Genomic DNA, 27,081 nt, shown 5'->3' with positions numbered 1-27,081 from the left:
TGAGTCAAAATAATTGTCATTTTTTACAACAGCAACAACATACGTAAATGGTTGCCGTTTGTCTTTATTTAGAAAGTATAACAATACTGCAAAGTCACCGGAAACAAAAACTGTGTCATTCTCAAATTCAACTTTAACTGCATCTTGGAACATAGCTTCTCAGTTGAAAATTTCCAATTCCACTGAATTGTGGATACATTTAAAAATGACGCCATATGTGTTTGTGGTTCGAGCTTTCATAATCTCATTTTCTCCATCAACCCTATAAGAAAGCTCTTGACTTGCTTCATTCAAACTCTAAGCAAGGGTCTCAATATCATTTACAGGAAGCTCCTGAAAATTTTCCTTTTCCCTTATGTCAATTTTTATTATATATATTTGTGTATTCAAGACCAATCTTGTATTGTTCAGCGAAACAGCCAATTTATAAAGGTTCACGAAAGTCGTCGAAAGAATACGACAAGTTCACGAAGTAAGTTTCGATATCTACTGACATTATCCTGCCTTTTCTTACCTTTTTTTCTTCCTTTGTTTTCATTTTTTGTGTCTGCTTCTACGTCTACCATATGCATCGATACTTCCATGTGCAAAACCGCAAGTTGCAATAGTTGCTCTAACATCGTGACTTGTATAATGACAGTTTTTAAAAGAATATTTTTACAGTTTCTTAACAGTTTCTTTAAGTAAGTCGTATCCACTGACAAGTAAATCAAACTACAACACTGTAGAAATATTTCCGTTACTTACAATACAGAGTTGACCAGATTACATGAATCTATTCATACTTACTTTCATCGGCATTTCTGTATTTATAGTCTTTTTCAATGGCTTCTGAAGTAATCTTTGCCACATCATTTGTTGTATAGACGAATCAATCAGCAAGCAGTCTTTATTTATGTAATGTTTTAAAGTTGTGAAAGGGCTTTTAAACCAGCTAAGTTTTGACTTGGTTATCACATTTATAATATGTACATAGTCGACCTTCGTATTTCACTCATGTTTATATTAAAATATTATTTCTCAGTTCCACGGCAAAATATTTCACACGGTTCTCAGGCTCCTTGTGATATGCAAGCTCCAATGTCAACTGACTGAATGTCATAGTTTTCGGCATCTCTCTTAACGCATACACTAAGAACACAACCTTGTTGTTTATGCTTGCATAGTTTTATAAATTTTGATATTATAATTAGTATTGACAAACACAAATTTCTTTACAGTACATAGCGAAATTATTCCCTTTGGGAAAACCTCTTTAATCTAAAAGTTAGTTCAAATCCTTAAATTTTTCTCAACCTTTAATCATATGTCTGCTTAAAACGTAGAACTATACATGAGCCGAACGCATTTAAAACAAAAGACAATTAGGACGTTCATCTCATTTTCTTTTGTCTTTAATGCATTCGGTGCACGTAAAGTTTGTTGTTTGAAACAGGCCTTACATATCTTTACTTTATGATTGCTTATTCTTGACTTAAGCTACATGACTTCCCACACTTAGCTAAGGACAGTAGAATTGTAATAAGGTGACTTAACATCAAAAATTACTTTAAAATGTGACAGAAGAGATTAGACGGTGCAACATTCTTATGAAATGATGTTGAGATAACTGTGTAGCTTTGCTACAGACATTTAGATCGACTTAAATGTTTACATTTTACAGAATGGATGTAAAGAAGAAATTCTTGAAGTCGCATCTCATCTTTTAAGAACAACAAGAAAAGATAATTCAAAGCAATCTTTGAAAACAATCAACAAAAAAACTACGTACTTGCTCCTAATTTTCAATGAACAAATACACTGGATTGCATATTTTATAATATGTAATGAAATGAAATCATTGTGAGAAGTTTCATCATTAATTTTTACATAAATTGTTCTTTATAACTCTGGTTACTTTCCTTTTCCTATCCTGTGGAACAATATCTCATAGTGCAATGTGGTATTCCATTAATTTTATAAACATAAAAAGAACCGCAGTTGAGAACTTTTATAGTACGTCTCCACATGCAGCACTTTGTATTAAAAGAAAAACAAACAGTACGTTCAACAATCCCATCATTCACTCCAGGATGACCTCCTGTTAAATATCCTGTAGCCTGTGTACCACATTGTTTACCGTCTTTGATACATCCTGAGAACATTTGGGTTCCAGCACTTCCACCAAATCTATGCCAACCAGACAATGATTGATCACAGTAGTAACCAGGTGACGTATAGTCATATCTCCTGGTGGACTCTTTCAACCACTTGTACTGACCTCCACATACTGAAAATTTTAGAAAATAACTGAATGAATTAATAAAATTTATTGTTACCGAAAGAAGGTCGATGAATTTCATCGAGACCTAAATAATTGAATCCAAGGAATTGTTCCATTTAAGTATTAAAATCTGCTACTGTTTTTGCTACTATCCATCTGCAAGTTTAATCCACTGATAAAAAAATCGTTTACTCAACATACCAATATGGATGAATGCTATTGAAGCCAAGGCATAATTCTATTTTTAAGCTTATTAACCCTTTAGGAAGTGATTCAAACGTTGACTTGGTTCTCATTTCGTTCGATGATTTTTGCAAGTCTGCTACATTACCACTTAAAAAATACTCACAGCAGCGTCTGTTGTTGATTAGAAATGTAAACACATTTGCTATGTATCTTGTCGCATGCGTTGTTTGTTGCGGTGCACGAGTTTCACAAACATTTTGGTGCACGTACATAGCACGTACACCTTGGTGTTAAATCAAATTCAAGTTAAAACTTTAATTTTCTATAGTTCAAAGAGACGGCTATTACCAACTACTTTCTCCACCTTTAATTTTCACAAATTGTTTATTTCGTCATTTGTATGTTTTGTAAACAACAAACACGCCAAAACATCTCATTTCCTTGGCAATTGACATAGAAAATGACTACTGCTAGGGATGTCTAAACGTCCGCCAAGACTGAAGTAACATTGACGATCTACATCTAGCGAAACGAACATGCAACAGGACTCCTGGGTTTGAATCATTCCCTCCATTTACTTCCTCAATCCTTATGTATCTTTAATGTACCTATTTTGCAGTGACCTAGCTAGCTCGATAATGGGAGGGGGTATGATAAGATATTTATGTTCTACCGTATTAAGTTTCTTTGAAATCAGTTGTTTTTATTACAACACGTATGTATGAATATTGGCTCCACAATCATCCATACTAGTACACCACAATGAAAAATAGAACGTTCATGAATAAACGACTGAAAAATATGACTAAAACCACCAAAACTTACCTAAACTGATTTCGTTGTAGTTTGGTTTAGAGAAAACCAATTTTGTCTTCAATTTTGCATTTTCATTTTTAATCTTCTTCAGTTCAGCAGAAATTGCTTTGAGATCATTTTGCAGCTTTTCATTGCTCAAATTCATTTTACGTTTCCACTCAGCGTCTGTTGCCTCAATTTTTTTCATCAGTTCATCAAATTTTGCTTCCAATTTTTTGTTGACCTCGCAGTAAAAAAATAAAATTTTATAAGTGAAGTCTAACACCACAGACTTGTCTTTTTGCAAAACTACGCTGGAGTGATATCATATTATGGAATTCTCAAACTGTTATAACTACTGCATATTTACCTCCATTTCCTGTGAAAGTATGTTCCATGTTTTGTTTGATCTTACATAAAGTTTCTTTTGATCCAGACGATATTCCAGTAATCCCGGTATTTTAGGAACTTTCTTTTCAGTTTTGTTGTCAGGGACAACAACAACCTTAAAATAAAGCAAACACGTTTATATATTACTTTCTTCTGTATTTTTATTATTCGTTGTTCTCTTGTCTATATGTGTTCATTCTTACCCCGCTGTTTAAACGTAGTTTGTTTTCTTGGTGACATCTTCCCTAAAACAATCAACAAAATAATCATTCATCTTTATTTACAATAAACTTAATTCTCAAACGCTCTTTGATTTAACTACAACCGTATAACAGTGTCACCTTCTTAGGAACTACGGAATCTCCTTTTAAGATGAACCATTGCATCTGACCAAATTCATCTTCACTTTGATACTCCATACATTTGTTCCACAGTCGTTTGTGAAGATTGGATCTCACCCAGATCCAGGTATAGATATTTTTACTGTTGATTATCGATCCACCATTGATGGCGTTACATTTTGTACCACAGTAATTATCTGTTCCTCCTGGTGGACCAAAACATCCACAACACTGATGTAAAACATACAAAAATGTGAGATTTATTTCAATTTAACATTACCATTTAGTGTCACTTACTGTTCCGTCATAACATCCAAGATAAGCTGTGGAGTTATGAAATACTCCTGATCTTGCATTTGACGCACTGTAACTGTTTGAAAAGTTTTTTTAGTTTTGTACCTTAACGATAGAAAGACACAGACGCTAACCTAAAAGCTCCATTATATTGAAACTTGATTGGTTTTTGACCATTTAGATGTAAATATCCTGAACCACTGCAAGGTTTCTTTAGGCATTCATTCATCATCGACTATAAATCATGAACAAAAACTTGCTGTTGTTTAAACTTTTTTGGAAAAATTGAATAATATTTTAGGAATTTAGCTTTCTTTCATCACAAATGAAAGAAAAAAAATTAAATCTTTTTACCCATCCAACTTTAAAGTGAGAGCCAATGTTGGGTCCAAACACTGAACACTTAAAAGATCTTGTTGTTATCTTTTCTGTTATTAAATCTTTAACGTAAGCTATGTCTCCAATTCCTGGCATTTGATCACTGCATCCACGATCAGTAATCATTAAGTTTTTCAGTTTTCTAGTATGTCGTAGTCTGTAAAACCTGGTAAAAAACATTATTCTTTGATGAAGTTTTATGTCTACATAACATAACTTGTACTTGAATTGAAAAAAATATCGAAATACCATTTAATTAGATTTGAACAATTTTTAAATTTTTACTCTACCAATGAGCTTTTGTATTTTTGAAAGAGTCACTTGTAGACAACTGTATTCTAAAATCCAATATGGGAGCGTCTCCTAGTTGACTTGTCCAATATTTGTCTTTGCTAAATGGATGAACGGGCTTATCTACTGACGGTATGTCCCACGTGACAGCATCTTGTTTTCTTGCAACAAGCGTAAATCCACCACCATCTGTCTTCATGTCACACCATACCTTAAAAGATATATAATAAAATTTATAACGTTATCATATTTTGATGATCCAACATTTACCTTTCGTTTATTACTGCCTCCGAAATCTATCCAATAATATCCATCTTGAACATCTTCTTTTCGATTTAAAATATCTGAGCAATCGTAGCCTGGGTTCAAATATTCACCAACAAACGCCTTTCCTAAAAATGTAAACACAGATTCAATTTAAAGATGGATTTCAAAATAGCAAATACCATGGTGAATGGTGATAATAAAAATGTAATAGTTCTTAAAAGAACTGTTTTAACCAGAACACTAACCCAACAATTCAAAGGAACCGTTATTTACAGCTAGAAAGAGACACAAGAAAGACATACTGGTGTCTCTTTCTAGCTGTAAATAACGGTTCCTTTGAATTGTTGGGTTAGTGTTCTGGTTAAAACAGTTCTTTTAAGAACTATTACATTGATATTATCATCATTCACCATGGTATTTTATATTTTGAAATCCATCTTTAAGTTTGTCACCACGACAAAGTCTCTATTCATTATTTAAGACAGATTCAATTGTTGTACATATTACTATAACATGCTACGAGTATTTATTTCAAAACATGCTACGAGTATTTATTTCAAAACATGCTACGAGTATTTATTTCAAAACATGCTACGAGTATTTATTTCAAAACAATTTTAAATTTTTGTTCTCATATTTTCTTCGAGCTAAATAGAAAACTTACAATACAGTTGTCATTTAATATATCTATTTATTTAGTTGTCTTGTAATCACCAACCATTAACAGGCTTCCACAAATATTTTCCATTATCTTTGCTGCAAATCCACAATTTCATTTCACCGTTTCTGTCTTTTACAGAATACATTTTAAACGCATTGGTTTTGTTACAGGAACCTGGGTCATAATCGTCGATTTTCACGATATTCTTAAGATAACCATTTGTATAAATAAATGAATAAGTTTAATCCTTTAAATGATATAAAAACGGTACAAATAGTTTGCTTTATGTCCCAAAGACCTACCATAGTCAAGCACAGTGGAGAAATCGAAGAAATTAGGAAGAGAATGGTGATCACCAAATGTGTCATTTTGAGTTAGAATGTCTTTGTAATGCCTCACAGTTGATTATTCCTTGCCAGAGAAAATTTATAAATTGCTTCTTTATGTCGTATGTACAGACAGCAGCTCTATCTCGAGGCTTTTTAAATATGTAATGTTTGAGACAATACTTTTATAGCTTAATTTCACAGGAATTCGAGGATCATGAGACCATCATCAACTGATCTCATGGATCATCTTGTGAAGGTCATTTTGAAAAACAATATCATTTAAAATTCATTGTAAATCTCGTGACTTTGAGTCCATGATTGAGTTTGAAATTGATCAAAGACTTCAGACGTGTGGATAAACTAATTTTTGTATGATGTATAAGTTTTATGGTAAATAAAAAGTTAAGAAAATATTATTGTAATATTGGTGTCTTATGTAATACATGTTATTCTAAGAATAAATAAGCTAATGATATAAACATCCATTGCTACCTTCACAGACTTTGATCAAGTTTTAAGAATACATATTGATGACGTATGCACGAAGAACTCGTGTTAAAAACTGCTCTGGCTCTTGCCGTGTTTTGACAGAAATTATGATGACGTATGCACGAAGAACTCGTGTTAAAAACTGCTCTGGCTCTTGCCGTGTTTTGACAGAAATTATGATGACGTATGCACGAAGAACTCGTGTTAAAAACTGCTCTGGCTCTTGCCGTGTTTTGACAGAAATTATGATGACGTATGCACGAAGAACTCGTGTTAAAAATTGCTCTGGCTCTTGCCGTGTTTTGACAGAAATTATGATGACGTATGCACGAAGAACTCGTGTTAAAAATTGCTCTGGCTCTTGCCGTGTTTTGACAGAAATTATGATGACGTATGCACGAAGAACTCGTGTTAAAAACTGCTCTGGCTCTTGCCGTGTTTTGACAGAAATTATGATGACGTATGCACGAAGAACTCGTGTTAAAAACTGCTCTGGCTCTTGCCGTGTTTTGACAGAAATTATGATGACGTATGCACGAAGAACTCGTGTTAAAATTGCTCTGGCTCTTGCCGTGTTTTGACAGAAATTATGATGACGTATGCACGAAGAACTCGTGTTAAAACTGCTCTGGCTCTTGCCGTGTTTTGACAGAAATTATGATGACGTATGCACGAAGAACTCGTGTTAAAAACTGCTCTGGCTCTTGCCGTGTTTTGACAGAAATTATGATGACGTATGCACGAAGAACTCGTGTTAAAAACTGCTCTGGCTCTTGCCGTGTTTTGACAGAAATTATGATGACGTATGCACGAAGAACTCGTGTTAAAACTGCTCTGGCTCTTGCCGTGTTTTGACAGAAATTATGATGACGTATGCACGAAGAACTCGTGTTAAAAATTGCTCTGGCTCTTGCCGTGTTTTGACAGAAATTATGATGACGTATGCACGAAGAACTCGTGTTAAAAATTGCTCTGGCTCTTGCCGTGTTTTGACAGAAATTATGATGACGTATGCACGAAGAACTCGTGTTAAAAACTGCTCTGGCTCTTGCCGTGTTTTGACAGAAATTAAAGCACACACGATACATTTGAGTCTTTATAAAGGGCGAGCTAGCTATTTCAAATTGATCGTCGTCATTTAGACTTTTTTAATTAAACCAAGGCAGTCTTAGCCAAACAAAGATCAAACACGTTATAACGTAATTTTCAGTGAAGATGAAAATGGTGTTAACAAAAGCGATAGTTGTGGTAGTAGTGAGATGACAAAAATCTTATTGCGTACATTGACATTTGCACCGTACCCGTGCTGTTTTGCATGAAACATAAGTTGGTAATAAGAGTAACGGTGCAACTATGATATAATTCTTCAAAAGCATGAATATTATTGCAAACTAAATTGATATATAAAGCACTACAAACCTATTTAATGACTTTGCCAAACGTCAATTACCAAAGACAACAGAACACAATTGAAATGCGTAAGCTTTTTACAGTAACCAAGGCCATAATCATTGACTTTTTGATGACCTGAAAAGAAACATTGATTTTAATAAAAACAATGAGTTTTCCTCCAAATTTTTGAAATAGCTCATAGATAGACTTATTGTTGCAATAAATATTGGCATTAGTTAAGTTTATTATGTGCGTCCAAATTTAAGTCAATAGCTACGAAATTTTTAAACGGACTTTTTTCTGAGAAAGATAAAGCAATAAAGTAAATGGTTTGAACACGGGAGTATCGTTGCATGTTTGTAAATGTAGATCGTCCAGGTTGGTATAGTCCTGAAAAGGACTGTTTTTGTTGTTGTTGACTGACGTTTCGACAATCTTCAATGTGTTTATTTTATAATGTGACGTCAAAAGTTGTGTAAATCGGAAATTACAAAAACTTGAATAACTTGAGAATGATAATCGTAAGTTTTAAATGAACGACGAGTTTTTTTTTATCGTAAACATGTTTCGGCATGCTTATGCCATCTTCAGTACATAAAGTGAAAGAGATTATGCAATTTACATGATATATATATATGTGTATGTGACTATCGTTAAGTGTATTAATTACAAAATTAGTGTTAGATATTATATTACAGGTTAAATATTGTATTAAAGTGGTATATTTGTTTGTTGAGGTTTGGTTTGAGCTTTTTAATGTGGAGCGCTTCTTTCATAAGGTTTATGAATTCTCATGTGCGGGATGTAATTCCCGTTACGTTGGTGAGACAACTCGCCATCTCTCCACACGCATCAAAGAACACACACATTCCGACAAAAACTCACATATTTAAGGCCTAATTCCACGGCAGCGAAATGCGAAATAGTTCGCGTGAAATTCTGTTTCTGCGAAATTTTCTCCTGTAATTCGATTTCCACGCATGAGAAAAAGAGCGCCAACTTTTATATAATATAGCAATATGGAGTTCAGCCGCAAACAATTAATTTGCCTGCTCTTGATATACCGAAGAAGAAAACGACGTTTGAAAAAATACAAAAAGAGATTTTGGGTCAGAAAGCTTTTTAAAAGTCGTGCAATACGAGGGGAATTTGTGAACTTAGTACAGGAGTTGAAACTGCACGACCATGAGTTGTTTTTTAAGCAATTCAGGATGGATCCTAGTCAGATGGAAGAGGTTTTAAGCTGGATAGCGCCAAAAATTTATAAACAGGAAACTCGGAGAGATGTTATAAAACCTGAAGAGAGATTATGTGTGACTATGCGCTATTTAGCAACGGGTGACTCTTTCTCAACCATATCGATGAGTTATAGAATTGGAGAAACCACGATATCAAAGATTGTCAGCGAAACATCGAATGCTATTTGGGAAGCAATGTTGGAGAAAAACATTTTGAACATGCCTAAAGCACCAGAAGATTGGTTAGCAATTGCCAAATTGTTTGAAAAACGTTGGAATTTTCCTAATTGCTTGGGGTGCATTGATGGAAAACATGTACTCATTCAAGCACCTGCTAGGAGTGGTTCACTGTTTTTCAATTATAAAAAAACTTTCTCAATTGTGCTGCTAGCAGTTTGTAATGGAAACTACCAATTTACAATGGTCGATATTGGGAAAGCAGGCAGGTAAAGTGATGGTGGTGTATTTTCTAATAGCAATCTTGGCTATTCTATTCTTAAGAATCTCCTGCCAGTGCCTAGACCAAGACAGATAGACAGTTCAAATGTTTTATTTCCATTTGTCTTTCTTGGAGATGATGCATTCCCATTACGTCAGAACTTGATGAAGCCTTATGCAAATCCTAATTTGGACATAAGGAAACTTGTGACCAACTATCGCATATCAAGAGCCAGGCGTATAATTGGAAAATCGTTTGGAATATTGGCTGCAAGATTCCGAATATTTAGACGTCCAATTCATGCAAAAGTTGACACAGTTATTTCAATTACCAAAGCTTGTGTTGCTTTGCATAATTACCTAATGAATGGAAAGACATATGCTAACCGATACTGTCCATTAGGTTTTGTTGAGCATGAAATCAATGGACATTTCAAAGGAGGGGACTGGCGAGATATGGTAGTTGATACAACTGGTTTGGGTCAAATATCAAGAGTTGGTTCAAACAACTATGCAAAAGATGCTAAAGAAGTAAGAGACAATTTTGTAAATATTTTAATTCAAAGGAGGAGAGGTCCCTTGGCAATGGCATGCATATGATGTTGATGTAAATAATTGCCACAAATCATGATAACTTTATTTAAAAGACATTAATGTCATCCCTAAAATTTGCATGGGAAATGATCATGATTCATGCAAGGAATTCAAATTTTTTTCAAAATAAAAACATCACAACAAAACTTACAAACAAAACATAAACCTGTCAGACAAAACAAAGTGAATATTCACATTTCCCTCATTCATCATCCATCTCTTCCAGAAGAATCTGTTGAATTTTTATTTTTACTTCCAGACTTTTTTTTCTTGGGAACTTTCTCAACACATCCACAATACTTTTACAAAAAAAGAAATCTTCATCTTCATGTTCTTTCTTATCACTGCCTTGATCTTTTTCTTTTATGGCATTAATTAAGTAGTGATCAATAGGATCCATGTCATCATTTTTTTTCCTTTTACGATGAACTATAGTTGCCTGAGGTTCAACATTTGGGAAGCTTTGATTTAAAATACCTTCTGCACAAGAAATAGGTTCTGATGATGTAGACGAGGATGGGGACTGGTGTTGTGAATGTTGTGGTTCAACAGACTGGATGGTAACGTTGCTATGGGTGGTGCGATTACTTAGTGTATCCTGAAGGAATGCCAATTGACTAAAATATCTGCAGCGAGGTGGCTTATAAGCACCTGCACCTGACCTGCTCATATCTCTTTCTCTGTCAAGACATTTTTTGAAGCTATCACAGAGATTTTTCCACTTGTTTTTCAGAAAGTTAACTAAAAAAGTTAAATAAAAAAATTTAAGAAATTAAGCTAGTGAACACAATTAACACAAAGATCTTTTATTATTTAGGCAACTGCATTTTTAACCATGCAATTGATGACTAGATGTGGTGCAGTACAATTCACAAAAAATTCAACTGTATCCACCAAGTTGCAAAATCTTGAACATCAGAGTTCCTGAACTGCCTATGACATAATCTGTAAAGGAGAGCCTTGCATAATTTCATCCCACACCATACTCTAGTAAATATAGAAGTCACTGGTGTAAACAGTAGGGAACTTAAAAACTTGGAAAAATAAAACATGCATGAAATATGTAACTTCTGTGTACTCTTTCTTATTACTTATAGCATGTTCAAGGTGCACCTTCACCTGAAGGCTTGGCAGAAAACACACCAAACTAAACCATGTACTCACCATCGCGATTAAGTTTTTTTGCTAAATTTGCCCAGACAATCCTTTTCTTGTCTGACCGTTTGAAATCAGGGGATTCTCTCATCCATAAAATTGGCAAAGACTGAACTTCGCTAATAAGTATTTCACAAAAATCATCATGGAAATCGGGAGTTTCGTTGGCATTTATGCTATGAAGTAATAGAGCTGTGTCTTCCGAAAGACTAGTCATGTTGATTTCCAGAGACGCCATATTAAATTTTGTTTACAAACCAGTTATTTCATTGGTTTCGCTGGTTTTTTTCGCTTGAGAGTTGAAACTATTTCAACTTTGGCGAAACAGAAATTTTTCGCCGAGAAATGCCTCATGGCAAGGGTGCGCATGCGTTATATCAGTTTCCCGCGAACTATTTCGCATTTCGCTGCCGTGGAATTAGGCCTTTATAAACACTTTCACACTTCACCACATTGCAAATCAAAATACAACCATTCATGTTTTCGCATCTTAGACACCGCCAACTCTCCTTTTTCTCTTAAACTGAAAGAAGCGCTCTACATTAAAAAGCTCAAACCAGACCTCAACAAACAAATGTACCACATTAATACTGTATTTAACCTATAATATAATATATAACACTAATTCTGTAATTTAATACACTTAACGACAGTCACATACACACATATATATATATATATATATCATGTAAATAGCATAATCACTTTCACTCTATGTACTGAAGATGGCATAAGCATGCCGAAACATGTTTACGATAAAAAACTCGTCGTTCATTTAAAATATCTAATATCTATCGTGCTTTTAAGAAATTATGGAAATAATCATAAGTGAGATGAATAAACTGCTTCATAAAATACGCTGTCATTTTCAAAGTTGTGTTCATTGAAAATAGAATTTAAATTGCACAATTTTCGGGTCAGATAACATTTAAGCTGATCATAAGAAAAATACTACATACAAACTTTTCTAATGTTCAGCCAACAGTTACATTATTCCACCGAATAATTGGACTGTATACCAGATAGTGCAAGATGCTGTACGAGTATACGTAGTACCAATGGCCAGGGAAGAGATATGTATAGCTAATTGGTGTTTATGATCGCCATGCAAAGCCACCATTTCAATATTACCTTGATTTTTTAGTTATGAGTCTACTTATACCTTATTTTTTATTGGTGAAGTTTCGTCTCTATCAATAGGGAACTGCTGAAAACTAGCGCACACCCTTGACGCTGGCAAAAAAACAGCGCGCGCGCTTGAAAATTGACCAGACCCTTATCATAACCCAGACCTTCCACATGTGAGTATCGAAGGTGTCAGTCTAGCCATGAACAGTCGTGGCTGTAGGAGCATTCCGAAAATTTTTGATCAATGCATTAGCTCACGTTTATCAATTAATCCACGGAGTTTCTCAGTTTCTCTTTGAAAACTCCTAACTTCCTATTTTGAATCGACGAATCGTACCATGTGTTTTTTAATTAACCGATCACGGCAAAACTTTGTGAATTACTCCGTAACAGCAGAAGCTATGATTATTTGGGATTTATCGTGATTGTATTTATAGCACTGACTATTATTTTGACGGCTGTCAACAGTAAAATCTTTATGATCATTATAAATATTTTTTTAATATGACAGCTGAATATTTTCGATTTCATCCAGCTCCAATGACCTTAATTCCACCTTAGTTTTTACTTCCGGTAGTTGCAATTTCTCATTTTTGAAAGAATATCTTTCCTTTTAAAAAATTGCAACATTTTTACGGAAGTCAACCCGATTCCGGAATTCATTCAGTTACGAAGTGATTCACAAAGCTTCGTTATAATTGCTCAATTAAAAACAGGAAGTTAGGAGTTTTTCAAAGAGTTTCGTTGAGGAACTCTATAGATAAATTGATAAACGTGAGCTAATGTGTTGATGAAATATTCTCGGAACGCTTCTATTGCCGCGACTGTAAAAGGAGAAGTAGACGAAGAAATTTCATCCTCCATGTTGGTTAAAAAATTAAATCCGAGCGCTTCCGAACGTACCTCCTTTTGATGGATGTTATTTTTTCGATTTCCTTGAACCAACAATTGAACAATTTAAATATCAATCGAAGAAGGCCACGTTTGTTTTGACTCTTTTTCAGTGTTCGTCCACAATATCTCTGACTGCATTTCCTCATTACAATTCACGAGAACACAGTCTTGTGTTAAAGTAAAACAATGCCGGCTGAGAACGATCTAGGAGATTGGTTTCGTGGTATTCCTGTTGTAACAAGATGGTGGTTTAGTTTGAGTATCGCCTTCACTCTGCTTGGTCGCTTCCGTATATTAAACGCTGTGTACATGTTCTTGTCTTTTGATCTGATCGCCTATAAATTTCAGGTAAACTACCACGATCTTAGTTTGACAGTTATTAAGCGAGCAAGACCAATACACCGTTACTACTTGTCTTGAAAAGGTTATTTGAATACTTTAAAGTATACAGTATACCGGGGGGGGGAGGTGGGACGGTTCTGTTGTGTGTCGACGTGTTTGTTTGGTAGAGAGATTACAACTGGGACTTAGTTTTCCCCCTGGCTCCCAGTAGAATGTCATGGTAGTAGCTACATACCTTTTTTTGTCAGCAGACTTATATGACCCAATACCAGTTAGCTCTGGTAAGAGTATACATACTACCAAAGTTGATGATATACCAGCTACCATGGTTAAGAATACAGTAGCTACCAGGTCCAAGGGTACATGTATCAGCTACCATAAATGAGAGTTTTACCAGCTACCAAGTAGGTATCAAGTTATATCATGCACCAAGGATAAGGATATACCAGCTACCAAAGATAAGGCTGTCCTAGCTACCACGTATATGTGTATAACAGCTACCAAGGTTAATGGTATACCACCTACTAAGGGCAAGGGAAACCATTTTTTTTTATTTGAATCTTTAGATTTGGCGTCTATTCACAAGCATTGTGTTCTACCCTCTTTCTCCTCAAAATGGCTTTCATTATTTGATCAATCTGTACTTCCTGTACAGCTACTCAACTAGACTGGAATCGGGTACAATTCAATATCAAAGACAGTGAATTTTATGATGTAGAAGTTTGTGAACATTACTTAAGCAAAAAGTCATTTTCTTTATGTGTAGGTTTGTTTAATGGGAGACCTGCCGATCATCTGTTCATGCTAATCTTCAATTCGATCATATCAATTGTATCCTTGTCATCTTGCTTGCAAGTCTTTAGAAAGTTACTTTGATTAGCTTGCTGTGGGTCAGAAAAATGCAAAGTTTTTAACTTAAATTTTATCCTTTGTAAGCATGAATATGTTGTACGTACTGTAGAAGAAAAAGCAAATTATAATACTTCTAAAATATATCTTGGAAGTTTATTAGAGCTAATCAAGCACTAAGAGATAGGGGACTGCACATGACTCCATTTGACAGAAGTACTTATACCATTTGTGGGGTACACATTGTTTCATAAGAGGATAAAAGAGATGTTGACTTTAAATCAAAGGTACATTTGTGTGCATAAGGGATTGTCATTTCCTCAACAGTATTTTATGACAGATTATTGGATTTGTGATGAATTTATTTGTAAGTGTGTTCAAAATCATTCTTCATATTGAAACAAGGACTTTTTGACAGTTAAATTGTGATTGTTTTAACTAACATTTCTATTGCAAACAAGAACAGTAGCGCTCTTTAAAAGAATAGTTAATTCTTTTTTCAAATCTACCTTTTTAGTTCCTCATGGATCCACTTGTCCTCAGTGTGCTTTATATTTGGTGTCAAATTAACCGCGATACAATTGTTTCGTTCTGGTTTGGTATGCAATTTAAGGTAATAATGCTTCTTAATCATCTTTATAAATTTTTATCTTCATTGTTTAACAATGTAAACACAGCTCAGTCATTTATATTCCAGGCAATGTATCTACCCTGGGTTTTGGCAATCTTCAACATGGTCATTGGTGGAGGGTAAGTTCATTCCAACCATGAACTTGCTTTTCAAAATCACATATTTTGAGGATATTTTCACTTTTTGTAGTGGATTGATAGAACTGGTTGGCATATTTGTTGGTCATCTCTATTTCTTTCTCATGTTCAAATATCCCCAAGATTTTGGTGGCACAAGGTTCATAAATACTCCAACTTTCTTGTAAGTTATGAAGCATTGTCTTATGACATTTATACACAAGTCTATTTCCCACCTACACTCTTGTGGGGCAAATTTTCTTGACAATTGATATTCTTTTATCCCATGTACTACCTTTAGGTACAGACTACTCCCAAATGCTCGTGCAAGTGTCTCAGGCTTTGGAGTACCACCTGCAAGCAGGCGAGCTGCCGATGCTGGGGGAGGGCGTCACACTTGGGGTCAGGGAAGACGTTTAAACGATGATTAATATTTTAAAATACTTGAAATTGAGTACAGAACTGCAAGTACAAAAGCGATGGCTTTACAGCTGAGTTTTATTTGAGTAAACAATATTTGTTGAGAGGGAACAGATGTTTGTATGTCAAGTTGTAAACTATAATTGAAAGAAAAGACCTAACTGCTTTCATTCTAACACTGTTTCCTCAGAAATAAAGATTATAGATGGCTATATAAATTAATTAAATGTTGCAGTTGGATTCACATCACCAAATACAAAACATTTGTTTACTTAGAAAGAGTCTCAGCTAACCTGGTAAATCAGTATTTCATCATTTTTGCTGTGTTTCAACCACTTTATCTTTTTCTTATACTACCAGCAAATAAACTATCATACTATAAATTAATGAATAAAGTTAGTCGAATCAAAATAGTGTATAATGTAGTACATTTATGGCAGTTGAAACTTGAAAAATACTATGGCAGGTTAATGGCACTTCACAGACCGAAATCCAAAAAATGATTAATGTTATTGTTTGCTAAGTGTACTTGACATTGTATTCGTTGATGTTTTTGATTGATTTGTCAATGGCAAAATGATTATTTCATTAAAAATTTATAGTGCTTATTTCACATGACCTAAGTATTACTAAAATGTTATCTAAAACTGCCAGAAGATCATGACCATATATGGTTAAAAGGATGAAAGTTAAAAAGTCATGATCATGCGACTGAACAACCCAGCATCAACACTGAGAAAAGCTGTCAAAAACATTGACGAATAGAAATGTGACCATGGCTCCTAGGAACGAGCCTGATTGTAAGGCAATGCCTGCCCATTGCAAATGTTTTTTACCCTGTTTACGTAGCCGAGTTGATATGGCAACCTTTGTATAAGTGACTAATGCAACGCTAAGAACATTGGCCAACACCTGAAAAACCAAAGAAAAAGTGTTGATGTATTTACTTTCATTCACTATACTACTTTTTATATCACTGTTAACATTGTCTAGAGCTTTTTAAATCAATGCAAAAAATGAGCAATGGGAAAATGAAATCACCTAGTTATCTGCAAAATTAGATTCTTCTTCAAACATTTTGAAATGACTCATGTTTTCAACAAAAGATGAACAGACATTTTTGCTATGGTAAATTGCTTACGTACGGTTTGCTTTCTTAAAAGAATTACAACTGACCTAGAACCCACTTGTTAGCAGTGGCATAGCTTGCTTATTTTGCTTTGCCTTGCAAATTTTCCAAGTTTGCACACTTAGAAAAGTGTAAATTTTACAAAGAAATGGATAGGCCTAACTGTGAAATTAACATGGCATGGCTTAAACTTGTTGACTGGCTATGCCATTGCTTATCGGCATATGCAACAAATATTGAACAAATAAAACTAAAAAACGTGATGTAATCTGAGTTTGTATGATGTTATTTGTGAATCCTTAGATAGAGACAGTCCCACTGATCCCCAAGCACTCTTGGTGAATAGAACTCTCAAACAAATACTTACAATTATTGGTGGTCCAGCACTGCTATTCACCATTGGAGGGTTGGGACTCATCTTGGCTGCAGTAATAATGAATGCAACAATTGTTGTGTAGAAGCTGCTAAGAATGGCTATAGCACATAGGTGTGTTGTGGAAAGCAAGGAGAATAGTAAACTTGAGCAAGGGTTGGCAACGTTGGATATGATAAGAGTAAGATAATAGACATTGTTGCCATAAGGTATACAGGCAAATGGTTGAATTGAAGGAACGACGCCATTGCTGAATGCATGAATCCATACTTGAATAATCAACAAGAACGCAAGCTTCCATTTTTGCATTTCTGATCCAGGTTGAGAGCCATCATAGAGGTAAGTCTCATCATTTTCTTCTAATCGGTGGAGTTCAAACTCCTGGCTTGAGTCGAGGGATAAAGCCTCCCTGGGAAATGTCTCTGCATCGCTGTCATAGTGATAATCAACTCTCTCTTGTTTTACTGATGACAACGTGTTCAAACAGAAGAAAGCCAATAGTGAAACCACCATCAGGAACATTATATTCAAGAAAAAAATGCTTGTACTAAAATTCAAGTTATCTGAAGCGCTCCATGTGGTGTTGCCCTGAGTATAATTCGCACAAGGATCACCACTGCTTGGAGTATCTTGTGCAACAGCAAGTAAACTGGGAAGTAAGCCACTTAGACCAGCACCAACGAATAAAGCGGACATATATTCCTTTTTAAACACAGCCATGAATGGTAGAAATGTCACGCTAGACGTACAGGCTACAAAGGCCAAGAAGAACACAAGCGCTATCAAAGAAACGCTGTGTTCTTCGCCTAAAACAACACCGGTTTCCTTCCATAAAAAGACAAGTAAACCGCAACAAATGATTCCGATTGAAAGAATGATGTAAATTATCCATGTATCGCGAACTTTCCCCGGCCAAAATGCGTTGAAAACCGTGTGTAATAAAGGTCCAATATTTGCGATTTGAATGACGACTGCGAAAACCGACGGCAACTTCCAACTTTCTGGTGCGTGTTGTACAAGAACTGGCAGTTCTACCCAAATACCGTTCACAGCAACCCATGAGCCTATACCGAACAATACAACCAAAAGATACGTTGACCACGACACTTCACAGTTGAGGCATAACTTTTGCCTAATTTGAACCCAAAAAGCTTTCATCTCCTGGTATCGGCAAGCTTGCTGTGCTGTGATATTACATATGTTACAATATATTATATCATCAAAGTAAGCCAACTCCGTAGAGGAAATACGACGTGGAAGTAAACTTTTGATTGGTGCGTTAAGTAAAGAAATGTGCCAATGTTTTGGTTTTGTTGAAAGAAATTTCCATATTTATAATAAGAAAAACTCTTTCATATTAGACACTTAAGCAATAAAAATAACGGAAATGTGGTCAATTGAACTTTAGACTGTTATTGTTTCATATTCATGATGGGGGTAATAAAACGATGAGTGAAAACAATGTTTTGGAAAAACTATAAATTTCTGCTGGTGAATGACAGTGAAAAAATGTTGGAAGTTTTTCCGCGTTTTACCGCGACACGCTTAGCTGTATAAAGCCTATTATATAAAAATATGATTATCGCTAATCTCGCTAAAAAAAACCCCAAAATCTAATATTAGCTATGTACTTCTTTCGAATCAGTTCTTTCAGATCGGAATTTCATAGCTTGATTACAACTGCAATTATACGTCCAATTGTTTTTTGAGATCACGTCGGTCAAACCTTCAAACTTCTAATGTTTCAGGAGTCAATTTTCGTATCAATTTTCAGCTGACAGTACACTTTTGAAATAAACCCACTAAAATAAAAATTTCTTAATTTTAAACTGGAAAATTGGCCCGTATTCTACAAGTAAATTATTTATGTTAAATTAGCGAAATAAAAGATGATTACTGTAATTGCACAGTGTTATGCAAACCGAGAAGACCTCCTGCTAAAGCTGCTCTTATTTTTTGTTGGCGTCAACAAGTAATCTCACAAGGTAGATTTTTTGATGATTGTGGCTTATCTTAACAAAAAAAACCAGAAAAATATTTATGTTATCGAAGTATTTTTGGAAATTACTTATCAGCTTGTTTACTAATTGAGCATTTTGACAATAATTTATGGCTTATTTCTAGAAATTTACGCGCTATTGCAGTTTTGCTCGTCCGGATTATTCAACACTCCTCATTTCATTATTTGACTTTTGAAAAAAAAAGATGAAAGTTTATTAACCAAATGCTGGAAAACTGGCTTGTATACTAAACTAATGACTAAGGAGATTTTTATGCTAAGAGCATCGGGTCGTGAGCTAAGAACATCGGGTCGTGAACTTTCACGAGCATTAGAAAATTATTGAGAAGGTAGCCAGCGTACATCTTTTTTTAATTTCAATCAATATTACGAAAAGTTGAACAAGCTTCCTAAAAAAACAAGCCCTGCTATATTTCTTTGTCGAGTCTCCACAAAGCTGTCAGCTGTAGATAATCTCCTTCTAGCCGAAACATACTGTGCTTCAAGTCCCAGCAGGAAGTGAGATTAAAAGAAATATTTGTATCCATTGCAGAAAGCCCAAGCGCGCGGTAAATCGCATGATTTTCATTTTTTTATATTTCACAAGCTTTTTGCATGACATGGCCAAGTGTTATTCCTGTAGTAAGATCCTACGCTTCAGCAATACACATACACTTTCATTTGTAAACAAAAATTACCACGGTGACCGTAATAATTGCGCCAGTGCGAAAATTAGATTAATCCATAATGAGTTGATGATACAAACGCGTTTCCTTTTTGGCAAGCTGTTATACAAATGTAATCTAAACGAAACTTCGATCTCAACACAACTGCGCCGATTACTGTCGAGTTATGGCAACAGGATTCGAGTCGATTCTTGTACGAAGATATGGTGGGATTACAAGACCAACAGGATGTATTAGTGAAGGACTTATCGCCAGTAGCATCCTGATCTATGATTGACGAATGGTTGGAAATACTCAAGACATACCTAGCAAGCTAAGAGGCTTAAAGAGCAAAATGGACGCAAACAAACAACGAAAACGGTGCGTCGTCCCCGCTGCGCACTTTAAAGTATAAACAAATGCGTCACGCAAACAAAACGTTGTTCGAAATCACCATCCCTAGCGTATAATTTTAATCAGCAGCTGTGCTAGCTGTGCGTCATGTCAAAGTACAAAATCGGATCACGAGAACTACTGCGCTCTTGTCTGCCACAAGATTAGCATATTACGCGCTCGAAAGCCAATCACGGAGCACCACTCGTTAAGAAAGTAACTATAGTTTTTGAAACTGTTCACATTATTGATTGTACATTGTCTTTGACGGAAATGTCGATAAACATGAAAGCGATTCGATCGAAAATCAAACACAAATTGTTCTTGGACTCTGAAGTGTCGTGGTCAACATATCTTTTGGTTGTCTTGTTCGGTATAGGCTCATGGGTTGCTGTGAACGGTATTTGGGTAGAACTGCCAGTTCTTGTCCAACACGCACCAGAAGGTTGGAAGTTGCCGTCGATTTTCGCAGTCGTCATTCAAATCGCAAATATTGGACCTTTATTACACACGGTTTTCAACGCATTTTGGCCGGGGAAAGTTCGCGATACATGGATAATTTACATCATTCTTTCAATCGGAATTGCTTCGTGCGGATTACTTGGGTTTTTATGGAAAGAAACCGGTGTTGTGTTAGGCAGAGAACACAGCGTTGCTTTGATAACGCTTGTGTTCTTCTTGGCCTTTGTGGATTGTACGTCCAGCGTGACATTTCTACCATTCATGGCTGTGTTTAAAAAGGAATATATGTCCGCTTTGTTTGTTGGGGCTGGTCTAAGCGCTTTGCTACCCAGTTTACTTGCTGTTGCACAAGATACTCCAAGTGGTGGCGATCCATGTGCGAATTATAACCAGAGCAACACCACATGGAGCGCTTCGGAAGACTTGAATTTTGGCACAAATGTTTTCTTTTTCGGTTTGATGTTAATGATGGTCGTTTCCCTTTTGGCTTTCTTCTGTCTCAACACGTTGCCTTCGGTGAAACGAGAGAGAATAGACGACGATAATAACAGGGATGAAACTAAAATTCCGCGCGAGGCTTTAGCCGTCGACTCCAGTCAAGAATTCCATCTGGAAAGCAATAACGAAAACGAAGAATCCGTAAGCGATGGCGAGACACAAACACAATGCACTGATATAAAGAAACCCAAACAAGTTGCATTCTTGTTGCTGATTCAAGTATGGATTAATGCATTAAGCAATGGTGTCATCCCTTCAATTCAACCGTTTGCCTGTATACCTTATGGCAACAATGTCTATTATTATACGCTTATTTTATCCAATGTTGCCAACCCTTGCTCAAGTCTACTGTTTCATTGGGTTCCGACAACTAAAGTTCTGTTCACTGGATTACTAAGTATGGTGTACAGCAGTTTTGTAGCTTATATTGTGTGCATCGCATCTCTCAGTTCTGATCCACCATTGACAGAGAACAATATTGGTGCAATTATCATTGTAAGTGTATAACAAAAGTTTTCTTGATCTTGTTAATCACGTGAAGAAATTTCTTATGTTAATTAATGTATTTCATAATTTAATATTTAGGTCACAATGAATGTGTTAAGCGTTGCCATAGTCACCTACACTAAAGTTGCAATTTCAACTTGGATGCAGAAAGAAGGAAAACGTCATCTGCGATGGGCAGGAATTTCCATGCAGTCTGGCTCGTTCTTTGGAGCTGTGATCATATTTTTATTTGTTAATGTGTTTGAAAGCTTCTCGAGATGTTAACAAGAAGGATTCCTCTACAAATGTGACATCAATGGACTATAAATGTCCGTATGTTCCACACAATCTCTTTAATTGACTTCCATACCCAAAATTTTTTAACAAAGATGAAGATATAAGGAAATAAACTAAAGGAGCAAATTATTTTACTTAGAGTTGTATTGCTATAAAATATCTATCATAACAGATGAAAGGAAATATTTATACAGATTAATCATGAGAGGTGATAACATTTGTCAAAGAAAGCAATCAGATTGTGCTCTCCACCTGAAGATTTATAAAGATAAAATATTAGAACTTAAATATATCATTATGTAAAAGACTATTATGGTTTTTCATATTCATCTTGTATCTTTTTTACCCAATTCTAAAAACAAAGTTAGACAAGGGAGGGTTATGGTATAAGTTGAGTTTACTAAGTATTCAAAAGCAACAATTTCAATGACTATTGGATTTCAGGAAACATCAAACATTGTATACAATAACCTTATTGGATTATATTGTTTAGTTTCACTGTATATTCTATCATCATACAGGAATGGTTCACCATTAATTTTGGTCCTTTCACTTGGCTCATGTGCATGTTGTAGCATCATACAGGAATGGTTCACCATTATATTTTGTTCTTCATTTCACATGGCTCATGTGCATGTTGTAGCACCATACAAGAATGGTTCACCATTAATTTTGGTCCTTTCACTTGGCTCATGTGTATGTTGCAGCACCAAACAAGAACGGTTGACCATTAATTTTGATTCTGCCTTTCACTCTGCTCATGTGCATATTCAACCATTATACAAGAATGGTTTACCATTATTTGTTTATTCTTCAATCACTTGGAGTGTTTGATTGTCTTAATAATAAATCATATTCCTTCAGCTGCCTCCAAAAACCTTCATTAGGTTTTGCTGTTGGTCATGCTTTCTTTACCAAATGAAATGCATCATCTAACCCAATATTCTTAGATTTCATAAGGTAAGCAATGACAACAGTCGAAGACCTGGACACCCCTGCATTGCTGGACATTTAAAGGAAAATCATTTCATTGGCTGAAAATTTTTTGCTGCATAAGGAACAATTTTTAGTTTAATGGCCATCATCTATAAGTTACGTATGCCTCGAATGTGAAACACAGGCTTCAATTAAGATTTCAACAAGTTAACAGTGAACATGCAGGTTCAGCATTTGTTTTTTGTAATCAAATTAATATCCTCCATGAGAATATAAATTGTGTTGAAAAGCCTATGGCAAAACCTACATGTTTGTATGTGTTCATCATTCAGGTTAATTCAGTTGATGTTGACTGATGTTTTGAAATCCTCAGATGTAGTCATATTTTGAGCCAAGTTCAAAGTAAATAATTATTGCTAAGTATGTTAAAACATCAACATGTACTAATAAAAATATTCAAAGTTTAATTCATTCACTTGAAAACCTAAAATCTTACCATAATAACCTTCACAATACACACATTAGGAATATCAATGGCCATCCCCATTTTACACTTACCAATGAACCAAAACCTTTCCATCCTCCAGTCCCTTTTCAATAAATGAGGACAGCTCAGCAAAATGCTGACCTATTCTTGTTTCAGGTAAATCCAAAATTTCGACTGTTTTGTACTGAAACTCCTGAGAGAAAAATCAAAATTTGACATAAACACAAGAGCCTAGGCTAAAATTTGAAATCCACCATATAAGTTATACTCACATTTGGAAATTGATTTACAATTCCTGTGGCAACATTAACAATATGAGTAATTTTTTGCAGCCTTAAATGTTCAAGATTACAAGCTCCATCTTGTGAAGAAATGTACAAGTTGTCTGCTACATGATATATCTTATCGTCAATACTTGTATCTATGCAATAACCATCGACTTTACCAATTACTGCACAGACTTTGTCCCCACAAGTCAAGTTGCTTGTTAAAACCTGAACAAAGAAGCAAAAAGGTTTAAATCTACTTTAATTAATCAAACACACTACCAAGTACATTCATACAAATTAAAAACAAATACCTTTGTGCCATCAGTATGAGTTAAGACAGTCGAGACGTGCTTCAGTTGCTGTCTTTTAACAAATATTTCATCAGCAAAACTCATTCTCACTTCCCAGTAATGGAAACTTTGACCCTTACGACAATTTTATCCGCTTTATTGGATGAACATTTTAAGGTTAAAGTAGGAGTATAAACATTGTATAATAATTAGTGTGACGAAATCGTCTGTATCCGTTCTTTTCTGAATTAAAGATGGTGTGTAGTGTGTAACTGTATGATTTGTAATTATGCATGTTTACGTGAGCATGTTCTTTGTTTGAGAGATATAACACGTAGAAATGACATGGTGCACCAAATTTGCTTCCATAAAATGAAGATATATCAAGGTTTCAATAAATTAACTAAGGTCGAGGAAAAGGGAAGTAAGTCGCAACCAAAAAGTTTGATAGTAAGGGGAGTGCACATTAAAGAATAACAAACTTGCACTGTTGATATTATAGGCAATTGAACATACGTTAATATTTTGTACACCACAAAAAGCACAAACATAGAACTTACCTACCTTTATACAAAGAAACAAACACGTGATTCAGTGACAGTTAATAACATGGAGACCTTATGGATGTATAGGGACATGGAGGTGTAGTGCACTGGGGTGTCTACGGCCCTCAGTTCCTGCCACTGACCTGTAATTCAATAGAACCATTAGTTACGGCCTAAACGATTTTAAAGATTCACTACTTGCGGCCTGGGACAAAGGAAGAAACTTGCAGACAAGAAAGTCTAATTAAGTGGCTAACTGCAGGCTAACTGCGAAGAAAGGAATCTCTTATCACCTAAGGTATTCTTAACATGGTCATTTTCCCCATTCTTGCAACCCTCTGTCAGTTCCATTTAGCATTTTGAATGTTATCAATAATTTATTAGTTACTAGTTAGAACTTATTCACAAAAGATGTCTAAACTTGTAATTTGCAAAATAGGATTCAACAATCTTTGTGAAATATGTTTTTCTTGTATCTTGAAATATGTTTCCTTGTGTTATAAATATATGATCATCGTATCTAAAATGATTAGAAATATTGACAATCAAAGAAACAAATGAAATGAACTTAGGGTGCCACCAAAACGAATGAGTTTCAGACTTTCAACCAGTGATTCAGACTAAACAAATGTAGTTTTAAGCTGAAAACGTAACAATCGTCAACTCTTGGATTAATGTTAATTCTACATTATAAGAAAAGACGTAATTTTACTACAACAAATAACCTTTAAATTAGGATGTTTTTACACCGAGAACGAACTGCCTTATGGGATTGACTAAAGCTCTACTTCTTTGACCTTAGAAACTTTGACCTCAGCTGTGTTTTTTTTTGTTGATGTGCTTCATTGCATTATTTTGTTTCATCTTTTGTCTTTGTTTTTCTTAATATAAATATGTTAAAATATAAAACTAGGCGTTGTTATGCTTTGCCTTCAGCTTCCGTGTTTATCGAACGTCGACTGAAAATTTTAACCTATCTTTTAGCTTCAACTTTTAGTGATAAACAAAATTTCGTCAACTTCTGGATTAATTTTGATATAAAATTGTATAGGAAGACGTATGAAATGGCTTGTCGTCCTAATGTTTACGAAACTGGATATGAAGAATCGAGATTTAATACTGTTGTTGATGAAAATTTTTACTGTTCAATTTGTCTGAATGTCATGAAAGATGCCAGAATGTGCCATAATCAACACAGTTTTTGTCGTAAATGTATTGAAGAACATCTACGAGTTAATGCACAAAGATGTCCTCAATGTCAAGATGATTTAACTGTTGCCACACTTCTTCCAGCGCGTGTTATAAATAACATGATTTCAAAGTTAAAGATCAACTGCGACTACGCCAGTCGTGGTTGTCCTGAATTTATAAATGTCGAAGATCTTGAAAGACATGTTGAAAATTGTGGTTTTGCTCCAGTGTTGTGTTCTAATGAACGTTGTGGTCTGGAAATAAACAAACGAGACAAGATTAAACATGAAACTGAATTATGTGAATACAGAAAGATTGCTTCTCACGACTTTCGAGAAATTAGCGAAATGTTTCAACGAAGTTTTGAAGACAAAATGGAAATGCAAATGAACAACTTAAGCAGGAAAATAGACGAAGAATTTATTGAAGTAAAAGAATCCGTGAAACCATTGACATCTCAGTATAAAGAAATGATGGAATCTAGAAGGGAAGTAGAAAATGTACAACAAAACCTTGCTACAGTGACCAAAGAAATGAAAGAAATGAAAGCCATGATGTTTCAAATGTTAGAAAAGATGAATATAAATGAACCACATGTTCAAACATTGACATCACCTCTTGAAATGGTGATGAACTCTGTAAAATGTGATATTTTGATTGCTGGAGGTTACTCAGGTGGTTCCTCAAAGAGTGCTGAAATATTTTCATGGAAGGAGGAGAAATGGTTTGAGATTGCATCAATGGAAAATGAACACAAGTGGGCTTCATCATTTATTTATAACGATAATTTATTTGTTGTTGGAGGACATAAATGCAAGTCAATGGAGACATTGAATATAAAACACTCACCTTTGACATGGAAGACATTTCCCACAGAGCTTCCTTATGGATGTTGTCAGCATCGAACTGTTGTTTTTAAACAACAAATCCTTCACATTGGAGGATGCATTGATGTTAAAGGAATATCAGATTTGGTCAGTGAAATAAAGATTACTGGCACAACATCTCATGTTTTAAAAGAGTTGTGTCTTATTCCTGAACCACGTTGGCGCAATGGAGCTGTTGTTGTTGATGATAAAATCCTTATTTTTGGAGGAAAAACAAGAAATAACAAAATTCTTTCAAGTGTTTTGGAATTTGATCCAAGGACTCTTACATTTAAGGAAATGCCTCCATTACC

At 35.0% G+C, this 27,081-nt stretch overlaps 6 protein-coding genes and 1 long non-coding RNA gene across 10 annotated transcripts; 3 read left to right on the top strand and 4 right to left on the bottom strand.

The window, feature by feature from the left end:
• The first annotated feature begins 340 nt into the window (after positions 1-340).
• Positions 341-1,837, top strand: LOC124437442. The gene is made up of 2 exons (XR_006945686.1): positions 341-472; positions 1,664-1,837. It is a non-coding gene; the product is annotated as an uncharacterized LOC124437442 (long non-coding RNA).
• LOC124437433 lies at positions 1,164-6,550 on the bottom strand. Its single transcript, XM_046987411.1, has 12 exons — positions 6,169-6,550; positions 5,924-6,071; positions 5,209-5,330; positions 4,938-5,149; positions 4,624-4,813; positions 4,404-4,504; positions 4,273-4,345; positions 3,976-4,206; positions 3,838-3,879; positions 3,615-3,749; positions 3,275-3,488; positions 1,164-2,269 (listed from the first exon to the last, which is right to left on the bottom strand). The coding sequence occupies exons 1-12, from the start codon at positions 6,232-6,234 to the stop codon at positions 1,908-1,910; spliced, it is 1,896 nt and encodes a 631-aa protein (XP_046843367.1). The 5' UTR covers positions 6,235-6,550; the 3' UTR covers positions 1,164-1,907.
• A 3,817-nt stretch (positions 6,551-10,367) lies between these two features.
• On the bottom strand, positions 10,368-12,068 carry LOC124437436. The gene is made up of 2 exons (XM_046987414.1): positions 11,511-12,068; positions 10,368-11,087 (listed from the first exon to the last, which is right to left on the bottom strand). Exons 1-2 carry the CDS (start codon positions 11,737-11,739, stop codon positions 10,549-10,551), a joined length of 768 nt encoding a protein of 255 aa, XP_046843370.1. The 5' UTR covers positions 11,740-12,068; the 3' UTR covers positions 10,368-10,548.
• Positions 12,069-13,545: 1,477 nt separating this feature from the next.
• On the top strand, positions 13,546-16,156 carry LOC124437438 (derlin-1-like). Its single transcript, XM_046987415.1, has 8 exons — positions 13,546-13,871; positions 14,432-14,543; positions 14,632-14,696; positions 15,055-15,081; positions 15,232-15,327; positions 15,412-15,464; positions 15,535-15,645; positions 15,763-16,156. Exons 1-8 carry the CDS (start codon positions 13,710-13,712, stop codon positions 15,890-15,892), a joined length of 756 nt encoding a protein of 251 aa, XP_046843371.1. The 5' UTR covers positions 13,546-13,709; the 3' UTR covers positions 15,893-16,156.
• LOC124437434 (riboflavin transporter 2-like) lies at positions 15,931-18,614 on the bottom strand. The gene is made up of 2 exons (XM_046987412.1): positions 17,378-18,614; positions 15,931-16,793 (listed from the first exon to the last, which is right to left on the bottom strand). The coding sequence occupies exons 1-2, from the start codon at positions 18,539-18,541 to the stop codon at positions 16,608-16,610; spliced, it is 1,350 nt and encodes a 449-aa protein (XP_046843368.1). The 5' UTR covers positions 18,542-18,614; the 3' UTR covers positions 15,931-16,607.
• Positions 18,615-18,771: 157 nt separating this feature from the next.
• On the bottom strand, positions 18,772-24,741 carry LOC124436348 (dual specificity protein phosphatase 19-like). Of its 4 annotated transcripts, XM_046986265.1 has the most exons (5): positions 24,187-24,741; positions 24,052-24,100; positions 23,879-23,967; positions 23,678-23,799; positions 22,563-23,186 (listed from the first exon to the last, which is right to left on the bottom strand). In XM_046986265.1, exons 1-5 carry the CDS (start codon positions 24,268-24,270, stop codon positions 23,084-23,086), a joined length of 447 nt encoding a protein of 148 aa, XP_046842221.1. In that variant the 5' UTR covers positions 24,271-24,741; the 3' UTR covers positions 22,563-23,083. The 4 variants fall into 4 exon arrangements, with proteins under 4 accessions (XP_046842220.1, XP_046842222.1, XP_046842221.1 ...); XM_046986264.1 differs by lacking the exon at positions 22,563-23,186 and adding an exon at positions 18,772-19,185 and having other exon boundaries at positions 23,879-24,100; positions 24,187-24,611; XM_046986266.1 differs by lacking the exon at positions 22,563-23,186 and adding an exon at positions 22,112-22,535 and having other exon boundaries at positions 23,879-24,100; positions 24,187-24,605.
• On the top strand, positions 20,214-22,493 carry LOC124436347 (solute carrier family 52, riboflavin transporter, member 3-B-like). Its single transcript, XM_046986262.1, has 2 exons — positions 20,214-21,895; positions 21,986-22,493. The coding sequence occupies exons 1-2, from the start codon at positions 20,714-20,716 to the stop codon at positions 22,169-22,171; spliced, it is 1,368 nt and encodes a 455-aa protein (XP_046842218.1). The 5' UTR covers positions 20,214-20,713; the 3' UTR covers positions 22,172-22,493.
• Positions 24,742-27,081: the final 2,340 nt, after the last annotated feature.

This window comes from Xenia sp. Carnegie-2017, unplaced genomic scaffold (assembly GCF_021976095.1).
Source record: "Xenia sp. Carnegie-2017 unplaced genomic scaffold, XeniaSp_v1 HiC_scaffold_16, whole genome shotgun sequence".
NCBI classification, from domain to species: Eukaryota; Metazoa; Cnidaria; class Anthozoa; order Malacalcyonacea; family Xeniidae; genus Xenia; species Xenia sp. Carnegie-2017.
The sequence above is the reverse complement of the archived record's forward strand: the minus strand, read 5'-3'. Positions and strand labels throughout refer to the sequence as shown.

Coding starts and splice junctions, on each gene's coding strand:
- LOC124436347 (XM_046986262.1), top strand. CDS start 20,714: ATGTCGATAAACATGAAAGCGATTCGATCGAAAATCAAACACAAATTG. Junction 21,896..21,985: donor ATATTGGTGCAATTATCATT/GTAAGTGTATAA, acceptor TTTAATATTTAG/GTCACAATGAATGTGTTAAG.
- LOC124437438 (XM_046987415.1), top strand. CDS start 13,710: ATGCCGGCTGAGAACGATCTAGGAGATTGGTTTCGTGGTATTCCTGTT. Junction 14,544..14,631: donor CTCAACTAGACTGGAATCGG/GTACAATTCAAT, acceptor CTTTATGTGTAG/GTTTGTTTAATGGGAGACCT. Junction 15,465..15,534: donor AACATGGTCATTGGTGGAGG/GTAAGTTCATTC, acceptor CACTTTTTGTAG/TGGATTGATAGAACTGGTTG.
- LOC124437436 (XM_046987414.1), bottom strand. CDS start 11,739: ATGGCGTCTCTGGAAATCAACATGACTAGTCTTTCGGAAGACACAGCT. Junction 11,088..11,510: donor AAAAAAACTTAATCGCGATG/GTGAGTACATGG, acceptor TAACTTTTTTAG/TTAACTTTCTGAAAAACAAG.
- LOC124437433 (XM_046987411.1), bottom strand. CDS start 6,234: ATGACACATTTGGTGATCACCATTCTCTTCCTAATTTCTTCGATTTCT. Junction 4,346..4,403: donor CAATATAATGGAGCTTTTAG/GTTAGCGTCTGT, acceptor CTTTTCAAACAG/TTACAGTGCGTCAAATGCAA. Junction 3,880..3,975: donor ATTCCGTAGTTCCTAAGAAG/GTGACACTGTTA, acceptor TGATTGTTTTAG/GGAAGATGTCACCAAGAAAA.
- LOC124437434 (XM_046987412.1), bottom strand. CDS start 18,541: ATGAAAGCTTTTTGGGTTCAAATTAGGCAAAAGTTATGCCTCAACTGT. Junction 16,794..17,377: donor GTGCTGGACCACCAATAATT/GTAAGTATTTGT, acceptor TTGGTTTTTCAG/GTGTTGGCCAATGTTCTTAG.
- LOC124436348 (XM_046986263.1), bottom strand. CDS start 24,270: ATGAGTTTTGCTGATGAAATATTTGTTAAAAGACAGCAACTGAAGCAC. Junction 24,101..24,186: donor CTCATACTGATGGCACAAAG/GTATTTGTTTTT, acceptor TTCTTTGTTCAG/GTTTTAACAAGCAACTTGAC. Junction 23,187..23,677: donor GGAAAGGTTTTGGTTCATTG/GTAAGTGTAAAA, acceptor TTAAATGTCCAG/CAATGCAGGGGTGTCCAGGT.